Here is a 16,114-nt window from a genome sequence, read left to right as displayed (position 1 = left end):
AACATAACCAAATTTATTATTATTTTAATTATATTTCGATGATTGTTCTTAAAGATTTGTTAACAAAAGTTTGTATTTATACAGTAAACTACAAATTATTGTATAAATGGAGATTAAAGAAATCATTATTATTTCATGTAAATTAAGTGAGATCCCGCTATGTTTTTTTTAGCGAACTCCAATCTCTCTGATGAGAATACTCCCTCAACAAAAAGTGTTGTTTAGGAATTTACTTACCGTTCATTTAAATGATGTTTCATTTTTCTTACCGAACAAGTAATAATGTAAATTATTCAAATAAAATGCGACAAACCAATTCAAACTTTGAATTTGCTATAAAGATTGTTTAACAACCAACTTTATAGTACTCTATACGTTTACGAGTCAGACATTTGAGGTTATGGCTTCAATAAAACTCCTCGCAGAAGCACTCTTTCAGCAGAAATATACATTTATTGCTTATATTCGAGAATTTACTGATAAAGTTAAAATTACCAGTTATTTCCTCCTTGTTTTATTATGTACACACTATTCTTAAAGATGTGTTCGAGATCACGTTATTCATGTTTCAAAATTTAGTAAATAGAGGAAAACCATTCAGAACTTTTTATTATATTACATTAGCAGATTACTTACTGTCAAAGATTAAAGCGGTATTGATCTATTTCTAATAATTTAATAAACACATTTTGGATGAATAAGAATTTTTCTCCGTTAACCACTGGATATGTTGTCCACTTTATCAAAATTAATTTTAACGTAAAATTTGCTACCAATGACTACTTCTTAATACTTTTCGTACAGCTCAAAATTAAATCGGCTTATCCAAATACCACTCTCATGGACTGCGACAATTATTTTTCTTAGTTTCTTTCTTTCCAAGACAAGCTGACGAATTGCGTCTGTTGTGGAGATGTTTCTGATCCATATGTCAGTACTGATAGAATAAGCGTTATATATATATATATATATATATATATATATATATATATATATATATTGTCATACTTTTTCTTTCCCAAACAAAGAAAAATAAATAAAAATATCCATCGAAATAAAATTTCATGATATCAATATAAACAAATTGTATATAGTAATTTAAGATAAGATTTAGTGTAGATAAGAATAGAAATTTGTTTGGCAAACGACCTTTTTCCGTTTCAAACAAAATTATCAAAAAAACCTTTGTTTAGAATTAGAAGACATTTTACCTGTAAGTTAATCTTTTCATTGTTTGTATAGTCGAGTATTAAATGACCATATTCTAATCTTTTGAAATATGTCTAAATGATGTATTGAAAAAACCAATTTTAAAGTAAGCTATTTAGTTTTCTCTGAAACCGAAATTAGGCTTTTCCAAAATCATGGTAAACACAATTTGAGCTTTTTGATTGGACGGTCGTTTTTAAATGGGAATTTGGGAGTCGATCATGAGACAGGAGAAGTCAGTCATATTTTGGTCATCGAAAGGAAACAGTCGTTTGTCTCAAGATAGGGTGTGGTTCGTGAGTTTGGATACCGGCGTAACGAAAAGAAGTGAATAGTTTGAAGAAGGAGATAACAAGTAGAGTAAAAGAGGTCCTTGTATCTACCGTGGGCATTTTATAAAGTATATGTGAAAGTATTCTTACGGCATCAAGTTGACAAAAGGAGGTCCTGGTGTCATAAATAAGTAGCGGAGTTTGGAGAAGTGAATCTGGTGTTTTTTGTGTAGTCTGCAGGAGGTTTGCAGAGACGTTAAGAAGGAGCCGAGGTGCCAAAGAGGGGAGATCACATCTTTGAGGAGACTGGACTTTTCTGGGTATGTTCCAACATACAACTCAAGAAGAAAATAAACTGTAAGTGTTTGTACAATTGAATTTTATATCTGTGAAGGATCGTTTCGACATCATGGTCATTAGCATTCAAATTTAAGAACTGAGGTTTTGTTAGGCAAATCAAAAGTTAAAAGTTTTGTGGTTTCTTTTTTCAAGTAAAGAAAATTTTAAGTAAAATTGGTTTTTCACGTAATATAAATGTATGTAGCTTTATAATCTTATTATCATAATAATTTGATTTATTTTCTTGTATGCTGATTGATAAGATAACGACAGAATTTAATAATTGTTTTATTCGTTCATATAAAATAAAGAAACGTAAATCTTTGTAATATAATATATTTGTATTCTTATCCTTTCTTCTCTATCCCGATAAAAGACAACTAGAAAATCTTTTGAATCCAACGAACACAGGTAATATAAGGATTATTTTACTTTTGATAACAAATAAGTTATAATTCTTTTTTATTGGCTCAATAAACTAAGTTTGAACTCAAAATAAACAATCATAACAATATATATATATATATATATATATATATATATATATATATATATATATATATATATATATATATATATATATATATATATATATATATATATATATGTAAATACTTTTTTCTATTTGGGTGTGGTAGTCAATAAAAAATAGAGCTTTGCTAAGGCGTACTATTTATTCTGAATCCAAGCTTTCGGTGGTTTTTTGCCACCTTTATCAAGGTCTACAAAGAAAATTACTATGTTATAACAAATTTGAATGGTGCAAAAAAGGCTATAAAAAACTATAAAAAACTTACCCGAATCTAAGATTCGGGGCATAAACAACAACGTTAAATAACATGATAATACTGAAATTGCAACTAAACTTATAAATGTTACTGTTAAAAAGACACTTTAAAAACTAATAAATACGTTAAAAATTAAAAACAAAATGAAGGACGACATGTTAAAACAGTCGTCGTTGCAAGTTTGAAATTATTGTTTAAATTGTTTGAAGAAAATTTTCTTCAAACTTTTGGCTTTTGGCAATTGGCTTTTGGGCCAATGACAAAGATCAATCTCATGTCTCACATCAAACTGAACAACTGCTGAGAGATTTTGGCTGAACTGTTATGCTCCACCCCCTACAGTCCGGACCTAGCACCAAGTGATTATCACTTATTCCCAATAAAGGAACACTTGGGTGGCTTACGCTTCAGTACCGATGAGGAAGTGAAGGAAAAGGTTACCTAATCGATTCCTCAAAGGATTGTTGGTAGAATTCTCAAACATGGGGATAGAAAAGTTGCAGCATCGTCTGCAAAAGTATTTGGATAGAAAATCCGCGATTTTGTAGAAAAATAGCATAAGTCTAAAGTTTTACAATTATGTATACCACTAAGAACAAAAATAAAGGTTTTAAAATTCATGGGTCATATATATATACAAAAGAGGTAAGGGAGAAAAATCATGGAAGCATAATATAACAGAGTGGACCCATACAACATAAGACCAACTGATTCATTAAGTTCAGGACAGAAATAAATTTGCCAAATTGATCTCCAACTTAATCGAGAGGACGCTTAGGAGGAGGAGCATTATACAAAATCTTACAATGTATTAATTACCCGGTATATCCATAAAATAGTTCAAATAGGTTTTTGTTAATATGTTAAAAAAAATACATTAATATTTTAAATGCATCCCCGAAAAGATATCACGCTGTATACAAATAAAATATAAAGCGTTATAAACTCACATTCCTGAAGTCAATTAGTTGAGTGACGAGCGTGCCGTCGGATCTCTGGAATTCCAACGTGACGGTGTCGTCGCTGACGTTCGCCGATATGTTTTCCTGGACGACGTCTCCACCCTGAAAATAATAAATTGCCATGTTAATGTCGACTATTTGAAATGCTGCTTTCGCTTCTGTTGTTTTGAGAAACGTATTTTACTGGAAAGGGCTGGGGGAGGATAATAAACAGGCGAAATATGCTAGCAATTATTCTTGATTTATTCGGGAACTAATTTCGAGTTTCATAAATATCTTCATATTTATTACACGACATGTTTTTGATACAGATTCTACTATACTTCATACGCGTATAATTTGGTCTTTGCAGTTTGTCTTTTGTGTATTATTATTAATGTTTATCTAAACACAAAACAGTTGTATACCATTTTTCAAAGTAAAAACGTTGTACGTCACAATTTATATAAAGTGACGTCACTTATATTTAAAATTTCCAGAATGTCAACTTTGGAGTTAAAATTTTCCTAACACAGCTAATAATACGAAACCCATACGGAACTGCTCGATCTTTCATAGGCGTCAACATGGTATAATAACCAGCAAAATTGTCATCATCATTATATTGGGAATTTTAGAATTATATTGATTAAATAACCAAAAAAATTTGTTATTATTAATAATATAAATTTTATGAAATAACTATTTAGATTAATATTCCACAAAACAATAATTTAATAGTGAATAATTAAATAGATTAGACAATCGTACGCAACTGATATGGGAATACTTCAAATTTTTTGACAGTTCAGCGTATGGCGAAATTGTTTAAAGTGTTGCCGCTTTTTTAGAGTAAGAATTTTGTTTATGTTTTGATTTCTTACACAATTTGATAATAATATATTATTTATTAATAAACTGTATTTATAAATACATATTAAATTTAGATTAATAGCTTTAAAAACTAATTATAGTTGTGTATTGTGATTGTGCCAAAACAACTAAATAGTCTGTAGAAAGATGATAAGCTTTCATATAAGATGGATTATTTTGAACAAGAAATAATGGCCAGACGTTTATACTATTAATGCCCTAAAAGAGCTAAGTTTAAAATTCAGAATATATAATTTTGTATTAAAATGTTTTCTTATGTATTTTAGTGTGTTGCACTAGTCTTAAAACTAAGTGTATTTACTGTTAATATAACAGTTTGACAAATAGTTGACATTTTAAAAATTCCTCACTTACTAACTATTCTGTTTTGGCAACGCTGTGGTGTTCTGACGTCGTAAATCTTGAATGACGTGCAATCATTTTTATATGAAAAATTCTATATAAGTTTTTGCAAATCGTTATTTTTAAGCTTTTTGCATCCTCTAAAAGATTGTTACGCGAATAAACTTTCCAATATTGTTCTGAAGCTATTTTCTTGTGGCATTTTAAATTAATTACTATTTATCTGGGAATAAGCCACAATTAAAGGTTAAAATACGTTTATTGACGTTTCAATTTCCACTTCGGAAATCGTTCTCAAAATACAAACATTTTTAATGTTTGTATTTTGAGAACGATTTCCGAAGTGGAAATTGAAACGTCAATAAACGTATTTTAACCTTTAATTGTGGCTTATTCCCAGATAAATAGTAATTAAACTTTCCAAATCTTACATTTTTCAACAATAAAATAAGAACGCCAAAAAGGACATTTTATCACACTAATTTGTTTAAAACTTTGCAAATAAAAATTATCAAAAAATCTAAGGCAGGAAATGGATAAAAAATATGTTTATATACGTATTATACATCAAAAAAATCTTTCAGTATCCTGGCTTTTTGAGAGTCACGAACAGGGTATATTTCTGTCTTATTACCATGGTTTATTTAGACCAGGGCGGGTCTGTAAAAAAATGAGTTTGGAGCCGATAGATGGTATTCTGATTTTTGCAGAAAAAGTTGTGTGATAACTTCAATAATAATAATTTACTTCACGTCGAATAGATCGGGAATATTAATAAAAAAATTTAAACATTTAAAAATAATTAAAAATATCGTTTTTTTACCTTCTTTGCTTATAACTTTAAAATGATTTATGTTGGAGCAAAATCGTAATAAAGTAAAATAGCGATAATCGAATTTTCTGTAAGATACTACTTTTTAAAAATGTTTTAATTTATTACCAATTACGTTTGCTGCAAAATAGCCATAAATACAAAAAAGGATGGAAAACAAGCCTGTTTTCATTCATTTTTTTTAACCACTTAGATTGAACTTAGGACCTTTGTAATTTAACCAGAAAATCTTCATAATATATTGAAAAAAAATTAAAATCGATTCAATAGATATCGCTTTCAAATTTTAAATTCTTTTAAAAAAATTTAAATAGAAAAAAATCTTTAAAATCTTGCTAAACAAAAACTAAATAATATCGAAGTTTACAATTTTTTTACATCTAAAAGAACATTTCACCTACCCAATGCACTTTATTGAAATAAAATCAAATTATTTGGACGGCATCAGAAATTTTTTTAAATTCCTAACAATTTTTTACTTATAAACAAATAAAATACGTCGGTAACTATTAGTTTACATTAAATCAAGAAAACGGTGTTGGAAAAGACTCGGAAAGACGCTTCTTTAAACAAAAAAAGAGTTGAATTACGAGCAGTGGTTCCTCAGATACAACCGGTCAAAGTTGACCGGCATTTGTTACGAAGTTATAAACAACAGGATGGTAATCTATGAACCTTTCTCTTTCTGCTTCGGAGCTCTTCCTCGGTAAAAACTTTTTGCACGTGAAAAATACCGAAACACCTAGGTTTAAGAAAATTTCATTTTAAAGATCAAAATCGATATATTATGTAAAAAAATGTATTTTGGCATCCAATAAAACAATTCTCCTCTTTAGTTTAATCCGATGTAACTCGAAGAGAGAGGAACCTAAATAACATATTACCAAATCACAAAGATGCTTTAATTTTGTTACAAATAAATTAATTTATTTATAACAAAATAAAACTACATATTTTTTCCTATTTAGGTAGATTTTAGCGTTAAAAGGTACACGTTAGGTCAGCGGTTCTTAACCTTTTAGCACTGGCGCCCTCTTTGAACACTGAAGATAGCTCACGCCTCCCCTCCAGTCAATAATTGGTCAATTTCTTAAATTTAATCACATATATTATAACTTTAATTCCTTCAGCCGGAAGATTTTTAATCCCTTTTCTCAATCTATTGGACTCACTTATATTAAATTTTTTACGATACGAGCAGTATTAAACAATCTCATTTAAATACGAAGTCTTACATTAGCTACAAATATATACTATTTATTTTTCCTTGTCCTAGATGTAAGCAACATAAAAGGACATTTCCATATATTTAAGCTAATTCGTCACAAATTACACTTTTTAGACCACACTCCATACGATAAAGAGTAACATAAGCTGCCTAATGCATACGTCATTCTCTTAAACATGACCTTCAACAACACCAGTAATTTACATCTTTTATATCCAATATTAAATAATTATAGAAAAATTTTTAAATCCCAACACCTGGATTGCTGTTATCATTTTAACATCATCAAAATTTTTTTAATCTTTTGGCTGTAGTAATACTATGTTTAACTAATATTGTTTCATGGTACATTGACATTTTGTTTTTGACACCATTCATGGGTATCTTCTTATCAATCAGTTACCAGCTGAAGTCCGCTTGAAGAGGTTTACTCTCCGGACACTGGAACTCACTTAAGCATGGGTGTATGTTACCTGAAGTAAAATTTAATTAAAATATTAAACATCATATAATATTATTAACATCATGTACAATCTTTGATAACACATTACATTTTAAAGGGTTTTTACCCAAATATTTTGGTGGCTCAGGCATGGTAACCTGTAAGTATAACCATTTTGTTTTTTTAACCTTTGTCAAAATTTTAAACCACGTTTGCTGTAATTAAATGGTTTATACTTATTTTAGGTATTTTAACCTGATGATGGAACAGTTGTTCCGAAAACGTTCGTGCTTTTAATGTTGCCCTTTTAAGGGTTTTTGTAAAATAAAATATACCCACATATAAAGACTAACCACTTTTGTTATACGTGGTATACAGCCAGCTGCAGGAATTATTTTCCTTGTGGATTTTTTTTAATAATTGGTTTGTTTAAGTTAGAACAGTGAAATTGTGAAACTGACGATGCTAACTCTACGTTAGCAAAAGCTGGGACGCAAAATAAAAATCCGGATATATTTAATACGAAAGTTTATTTGATGTCTCATTAAACTTAACATTGTTTATTTATTTGAGAAAAAGAATAATCAAAAAATCAAATACGCGTATAAAGTTGAAAGACTTAGATAAGTGTTTTTGCACTTTCAATGAGAGGGTTGGTATTGTCTGTGCTTGACAAGTTTTTCGATATTCGGTTGAAACTGTGTCAGAGTTACTCAAGTCACTTTCAACGTCCAGCCTTGAACGGTTTTTTGATTTTATGTACGCCAATGCAGAAAAACCAGATTCGCAAAGATATGTGGATGAAAACTGGACTAATAACATCGCAGATACTAAAGCCACTTCTAGGTAAACAGGAAAGTAGGTTAATCAAAATTCTTCCAAGTCCATGTTTGCAAAATCTGCTTTTGCTTGTGAATCACATTTTAGGTCAATTGCCTGCTCTTGAAGGTTAACTGGAAGAATGTCAACTTCGATATGAAAAGGATCTCTTGTCAACTTAAATTCCCAGTTTTCCGAGCTAACATCTGGAAAGTACTTTTGAATTTGATTTTTCAGTTCTTCTAAATGCCGTGATATGACGTCTTTCAAATCCGAAACTAGATGTAGTGGAAAGGTTTGAATATCATCGAGGAGGTCGTTCAGTTTAGGAAAAGAGGAAAAGTTTGGCTTGGAACTGTGAAGGCGGCGTTGCCAAAGCGATATTTTTTCTATAAACCCCTTAATTGCATCATAAGTGTTTAAGAGGTTTTTGCGGCCTTGAAGCTTCAGATTCAGGACATTAAGTATCTCAAAAAAGTCAGACAAATAAGCCAAGTAAAAGATATTTTTATCATCTATAAATCTTCTGTGAAGATCTTTTTGTTTTGAAGTCATTAACAAAATTTCAACTTCTGACTTTAAATTGAATAATCTTGCAAGAATATTTCCTTTGGATAACCACCGGACTTCTGTGTGAAACAGGAGGGTTTCCTGATCACTATTCAGTTCTTGACATAGTGCCTGAAAGAGCCTAGTGTTTAATGCGCTGAATTTGATGTGGTTAACTATTTTAATTGCTAAGTTTAATGTGACGCTGAGAGGTTCAAGTAAAGTCTGACTAGCTAAAGCTTGTCTGTGAATAATGCAGTGAGAATCAATTATTCTAGGGTTCTTCTTTTTTGCCAATTCCATAAATCCAGATCGACATCCTGTCATGGATTGGGCCCCATCAGTACATATGCTAATTACTTTCTCCCATGGAAGTTCATTGATTACTAAAAAATCATTAAGAACAGAAAATATGTCAATGGCTTTAGTTGTTGTTTCAAGAGATATTGAAAACAATATTTCCTCCAGGAACCGTTTTCTGTCAATAAATGGACAGTAAAACAATAACTGTGCATGCTTTGAAATATCAGTTGTTTCGAAAAAAAAAAACGGTGAACCTTTTAATTTTTGCAATAGTTGATTTTTCAAATCCAGAGCCATGTCATCAATTCTACGTTTTACTGTGTCGTTTGAGAGAGAAATTTTTTCTACTTTCTTACAACTGTCTATACCAAGTACGGTACTACAAGCAGTAAGTAAACAAGGTTTAATTAGTGACTCACCAATAGTATGTGGTTTCTTGTCTTTAACTATCAAAAGTGCTATTTTGTATAATGCTTCCACAGCTTTCTCATTTTCAACACGAAAATTTGCAGTAGAGTCAAGTTTCATACGTTTTAGGCTGCTATTTTTGGCAATAAAAAAATCTGGGCCTTTATCTTTCAAAGAAAAATGGTTTGTGATTAGATGCCGTTCTAAACGTCCGGGCGCATTGCATCATTACTAAGAACAGCATGGCAGTTGACACACTGAGGTAAATGACTGCCGTTTTTCTCAATAAAGGTAAAACCATACTTGATATAATCGTCTGAATATAATCTTTTCTTTGGAAGTGACTTAGCCATTTTCAAAGCTGTTACACAATACTATTAAATAATTAACAATCACTCTGTTATTAAATAACGATTACACTGATTGCTACAAACAGCACACACACGCTATCGACTGAGACTGACGCGTGAGATGGAGCCTCCGATGTTGCCATACACAAGACTGTCGTGTTTAACTCAAGGCGTGTTTGAGTAAAACGATTTTAATCACGTTTAAATAAAGAAATATTTCTAAACAAAATAAAAATACGAAATACAAAATATTTTGTTTTTTAACAAAATATATATTTTTTAAAAATTTTGAATAAAATCCTTTATAAAAAGGTATATAAAAAACCCAGTTGGGCTATGTTAAATTGGCAAAACGTTTTCGGAATAAGTATTCCATCATCAGTACCAAGTTAATACATGGATGTAGCCACTAAATATGGGGTTACAAACCCTTTAAAAATTGCTAATTGAAATTTAGTTTACATTATGTCTGTTTTACAATTTAGATGGTAAAGTTACCGTTGGATTGGTAACATGGTGACATATGACTCTGCAATAAGTTGCAAGTCCTGAGACGGTATGTCTACGAGGACTTCAATAAAGCAACTGAGTTGCTTTATTGAAGTCCTCGTAGACATACCGTCTCAGGACTTGCAACTTATTGCAGAGTCATATGTCACCATGTTACCAATCCAACGGTAACTTTACCATCTAAATTGTAAAACAGACATAATGTAAACTAAATTTCAATTAGCAATTTTTAAAGGGTTTGTAACCCCATATTTAGTGGCTACATCCATGTATTAACTTGGTACTGATGATGGAATACTTATTCCGAAAACGTTTTGCCAATTTAACATAGCCCAACTGGGTTTTTTATATACCTTTTTATAAAGGATTTTATTCAAAATTTTTAATATATGGTATACAGCCAAACACAGGAACTTAGTTTCCTTGTGGATATATTTTTTAATTTTTATTTTTTTTCTTTCTACCCTCACACCTCCCCAGGGGGCGCGCTTCCCGGGTTGAGAACCACTGCGTTAGGTAGATTTTTTATATTTTGTAGACTTTAAAAAAAAAGTCTACAAAATATTCTTCTTCTTCTTCTGGTTCCTATCCGTTTCAGATGTTGGAAATCATATTGGCAATCATCACCTTGCTCGCTGCGGCTCGAAACAGCTCCGTTGAGGTTTTCTTAAACCATGTTCTTAAATTCCGCAGCCATGATATTCTCCTTCTACCATGTCCTCGCTTACCTTTGACTTTACCTTGCAATATAGACTGCAGCAGGGAGTAACGGTGCTGATTTCTCATAACGTGTCCCAGATATTGCAATTTTATGCGTTTGATCGTAAACACAATCTCTGGTTCCTTCTTCATTTTTTCTAGAACTTCCTTGTTCGTGATCCTTGCTGTCCATGATATTCTCAGCATTCTTCTATAAAGCCACATCTCAAATGCTTCAAGTTTTTTAATAGTGGTGTCTGTACAAAATATAGGTACATAAATTCTCATTTGACAGCTATGTAATTATTTAAACAATCTTTTAATAATTTATAAAGTTTAATTGAAAATTTTTATTTATTTCATGCAGAAACTATCTTTTTTTTTTTTAATTTTGCAGTTTCATTTTTCATTTTTAAAGCACTTACTACTGGAATAGCTGGTAATGAGAGCAATAATGTAGCTGAACTTAAGTTTTAAAAAGAAAAATAGAGTTGTACATATTAAAACAAGCATCGGTCTCCAAAAAGTTTAACGTTAAACAAATTATTATTGATCCAGCACTAATTTTCCAAAGACATGCATAATAAGCAAAATGATCTTGAAGACTACTTAAAATATAAACTTGCAACATATATCCTCTTTCAATTTTAAAGATGGTCTGCTTCGAAAATCGGGCAAACCAAAATTGTACGACAATTTTCAAGAATTAACGCAGATTCGTTCTGCTTTCAATTGCGTGCAAGTCATTGATTAAGGATTTCTCCTTAATAAAGTAGTTTGGACACAGAAACAAACGATATAATTATAAATACTTACGGTGACTTCGTAATTAAGCATTATTCACGTAACAGCTACATTATTTTTGTCGGCTATCCCAAACACCATGACAAAAGTACAACTTTGACAAAAGTACAACTCTGACAAAAGCCGTCATCGTCAAGTTAGAAAAGTTTGTCCTGATATTGAATTTTAATTTACAACGACGTGCACAGTATCTTAAGAAAAAAATTATCGAATGAAATGAACAAAAATCGTTTTATAATTCATTTGCAATATAAACTTCGAGCAGCTGGATTTGATACTGATCAAGCTTATAAAAACGCTGGTACATTAATGGACCAAACAGATGTAAATTTATCATCTCATGACTCACCTGATATTATAGTCGCTCAAAATATCAACATGCTGGTTATATCAACATTACGTGCACGTGCGAAAAAAAAATATTTATTTTTGGAAGTTGGTTTGTTATCAAACATACAATAAAAAAATTAAATGCAATTTAAGTTTTTCTAATACCTTTTAATTGTGCTTAAAATAAACGATTAATTTTGCAGAGCAGTGTAGAAATTATACACAAGTGAATGCTTTTATTTTCGTGTAGAGTGTGTTATTTTTACCAAAACAACTCCCAATTTTCAACTAAAACAAACATTTTTGTTTCCTTTATAAACTTGTACACATCTCCACACGTAAAGTACAAAAGTTTACTTTTATCAAAAATTGTTGCCCTGAAATTTTGATCCCCATTGAAATAAAATACGAAACCTTCCGGCTTCCAACTTCGTCGCTGCTATCTCAGATTTCAAACAAAAATCTTCACCAACTCGAATACATACACAACGTAATTTATCCAATTTAAGCCTCAAGTAGCAGCTTTGCAAAGTTCTGCGTTCCTCTTATATGGGTGCAAGTTGGGATACATTTAGATATCTTTTACCAAGCGTCTGCTAATTAAACAGGCAGGGTTTATTTAATTAAAAATGAAAAACGAGCAGTTTTATTAGATCCAAGGACTGCTTTAAAAAGTGTCTGTCACTTTCTCAATTCGTTACTAAATATAGGAGAATAAATCTACAAATTTTACACTAGTTGCCTTAGAAGCTTGTACACAATACAATAATTGTCAACGAAGCCCAGTTAAAACAAGAATGATAAAAAAAACCGGGTGTGGCAGTCCAGTGGGACTGACGGTAGAAGTTATACTTCTATACACGCGTTCGTCGTTACAAATTTATATGGGAGTCAAGCTGCACAATCATTACATATGTAATGCTATAGGTAAGAGAGAGCAGAAAGAGAAAAATAATTAGGTATACAGGTATATGGTGCATCGTTTGCTGTATATAAACATTTGACCTGTAATAGGAGTATAGTAAGTAAACGAAGGATTGAATAAATATTTTAATGAAAATATATATATTTATTTTCATATATGTATAAAAGGAGTTGAATGCAAAAAATTTTACACATACTCTGCAGTAAAATTCATTGTTAATTTTGTTATTAATATAAAAATACAGTACAATACACTATAACATAATTCAATGTAATAATATATTACAAATTAAAATGCAATATTCATAAGTATTTAAAAATGACAATAACTTACGCATATATTTAATTTACCATGATAATATTAATAAAAAAATAATAATATTAATAAATATTAAATATGTTTACAAAAGGAACATTTTTATTCTCGAGAGAGAAAGAGAGAGAAAATATATCTTCAGTCTCTTACCTATATCTTACATATGTAATGATTTTGCCGATTCACTCAATACATACGAATACACACAAATTTCCAACGTCGAACGCCCGTATAGAAGTATAACTTCAAAAAATGTTTGTAGAAGATAAAAATAATAAACCAACAACTCGGATTATGTTGTAAATTTTCATTTTATTTTAAAATTTAGTATTTTTGCATATATTACATATATTTAATAAGACTAACGTGGGGTTTTTAAATATTTCAAAAATAAAAAAGGAAATTCATATTGGGATTCGAACTCACATATGCCAGCGTATAAACCAAACACGTAAGAAATGTCTAATACATATTTCACGTTCCAAAATCATTTCTATCGTCAAATCAAAGGTGCCCCAATGGGATCGACCCTCTCTCCTGTAATAGCAGATATATACATGGAACATTTTGAAACAGTGGCCTTGTCCTCGTCAAATCTCAAACCCACCTGCTGGTTACGGTACGTTGATGACACCTTTGTCATTTGGCCCCATGGTAAAGACACATTAGATCTCTTCCTCTCTCATCTGAATGGAATACATCCCAGCATTTAATTCACGATGGAAGTTGAGTCTGAAGCGTCTTTGCCATTCCTTGATGTTCTTATTCAGAAAAATCCACCTCACAGTTTTTCCTATTCCGTGTACCGGAAACTCACTCATACAACCGCTATCTCAATGCCCAGTCACATCATCACCCAGCCCAACTTAATTCAGTCATCAACACTCTTATTTCCCGTTCCGTAAGACTTAGCGACAACAATCACAGGTCATCCGAAATCAATTCAATAAGACAAACACTCCTACAAAACGGCTACCACAAAACCCAAATCAATAGAAGCATTCAACCCAAAATCTTTCTACCTTTCATTAAAGGTGTCACTGACAAGATCAGTAGAACTCTTATCCCTCTTAATATCAAAACCATCTTCACCACTCACTCCAAATTGTCCAATCTCGTCAGATCCGTAAAAGACCAAATCCCCAATGAAGACCATGGTGTCTACGAGATACCTTGTTCCAGTTGCCCACGTACATACGTAGGACAGACAAACCGACGAATCCATAACCGTATTTACGAACATTCTCTATCAGTCAAACATTCCGATACCACTTCAGCCCTAGCCCAGCATCATATTCAGAGAGGCCACAAAATAGATTTCGAAAAAGCAAAAACCATCGCTCCCATCCGCTCATTAAAAGCGAGAATCATTCGTGAAGCTATCGAAATCGAAAAATGGCCTAACAGCTTGAACACGCGCGATGACGCGAAACGATTGCCGGCAACATGGCGACCCCTGCTTCAGCGACCTCCCGCCCACACCGCTCAGGCCACGTCAGTTCAGACCACGTCAGCGCATACCGTTTCCGCGCATACAGCGAGTATAAAAGCAGCCACAGGGTAAGACCGGTTGTCACTCGACACTGAGGAGTAGGCAGATTGAGAGCTCAGTGCCGAGAGACAGTTTTTGCAATATAGAACACGATACTGGTACGTCTCGAGTGAGGGGAGTAGGCAGATTGAGACCCCGAACTCGAACCGAACCGTATCACTCTTGATAATGGCTCCAAAATGGGTGCCGAAACGTCGAGTTTTAAATTCTCAACGCGGTTCTTCCCGAGAACTCAGTAATATTCATATATATATATATATATATATATATATATATATATATATATATATATATATATATATATATATATATATATATATATATATATATATAATACATACAATATTAAATATACAAACAAAAGGAACATTTTTATTCCCGATAGAGCAAGAGAGAGAAGATATATCTTCTGTCCCTCTCTTACTGATATCTTACATATGTAATGATTACACCGATTCACTTCCGTGCAAATTTCCAACGTCGACCGCGCGTATAGAAGTATAACTTCAATGATACAACTAGGTATATACATGTTTTAATCCTTACGGAAGGTCAAAATTATCTATAAGAAACGATAATAACTTCGAAACGATGTGACAATTCTTTTAAAAATGTTAAAAAAAAATTCTTTTTAAAAACATTGCATAACGTAGATGCGCATCCAATGATCACATTTACCTTCTTCTGATTGACATATGAATCCGTTATTTCTCGATTGCCACACTTATGATATCCTTATTACTCCACTTGCCAGAGACGAAAATGCTACTGAACCTCTAAAAATCATACGAACAAGCTGAATTTTGGCGAAAATATTAATTTTGAATCACCAAAAAAGATGCAAAAAAGTTCATCACTTTTACCCCCAGGCTTCCCTCTAAAACCTCCCTCGTGGGGGGTAAAAATGCAAAAAACATCGATTTACCAAGAATCTGTAAGCCGCAGAAAAAAAAATTCAAATAGAAATTGGAGCTGAGATAATTTTAAATAAAAATGTAAATTAACATTTTTTTGTCGAATGAATCGTTCTCCCAGAAACAACGATTGAAGCGGCCGTCGATTTTAAACGTCAGTTACGCGCGCAAAATCAATGTTCAATAAAATTTGTATCAGGCCGACGGTAAAAATTAAATATCTTTTGATTCAAATGTCCTTTCGAAAAAAATTAAGATGCGTTTTAAAGGTAAAGTGTTCAGCTTTCGTATGCATTTTTGGTATTTTGCCGCAAATAAACTTAGATTTTATAAAGGTATTATATAGCTG

At 31.6% G+C, this 16,114-nt stretch overlaps 1 protein-coding gene across 1 annotated transcript in view; it reads right to left on the bottom strand.

Annotated features, from left to right (window-relative positions):
- oaf (BRICHOS-like domain-containing protein out at first) overlaps positions 1 to 16,114 on the bottom strand; it is a 788,141-nt gene that overhangs the window by 332,785 nt on the left and 439,242 nt on the right. The window contains exon 2 of the mRNA XM_072522442.1: positions 3,559 to 3,672. Within this exon, the coding sequence (XP_072378543.1) occupies positions 3,559 to 3,672 (114 nt within the window). The remainder of the gene's footprint in view (positions 1 to 3,558; positions 3,673 to 16,114) is intronic.

This window comes from Diabrotica undecimpunctata, chromosome 2, assembly GCF_040954645.1.
Source record: "Diabrotica undecimpunctata isolate CICGRU chromosome 2, icDiaUnde3, whole genome shotgun sequence".
Lineage (NCBI taxonomy): Eukaryota > Metazoa > Arthropoda > Insecta > Coleoptera > Chrysomelidae > Diabrotica > Diabrotica undecimpunctata.
The sequence above is the reverse complement of the archived record's forward strand: the minus strand, read 5'-3'. Positions and strand labels throughout refer to the sequence as shown.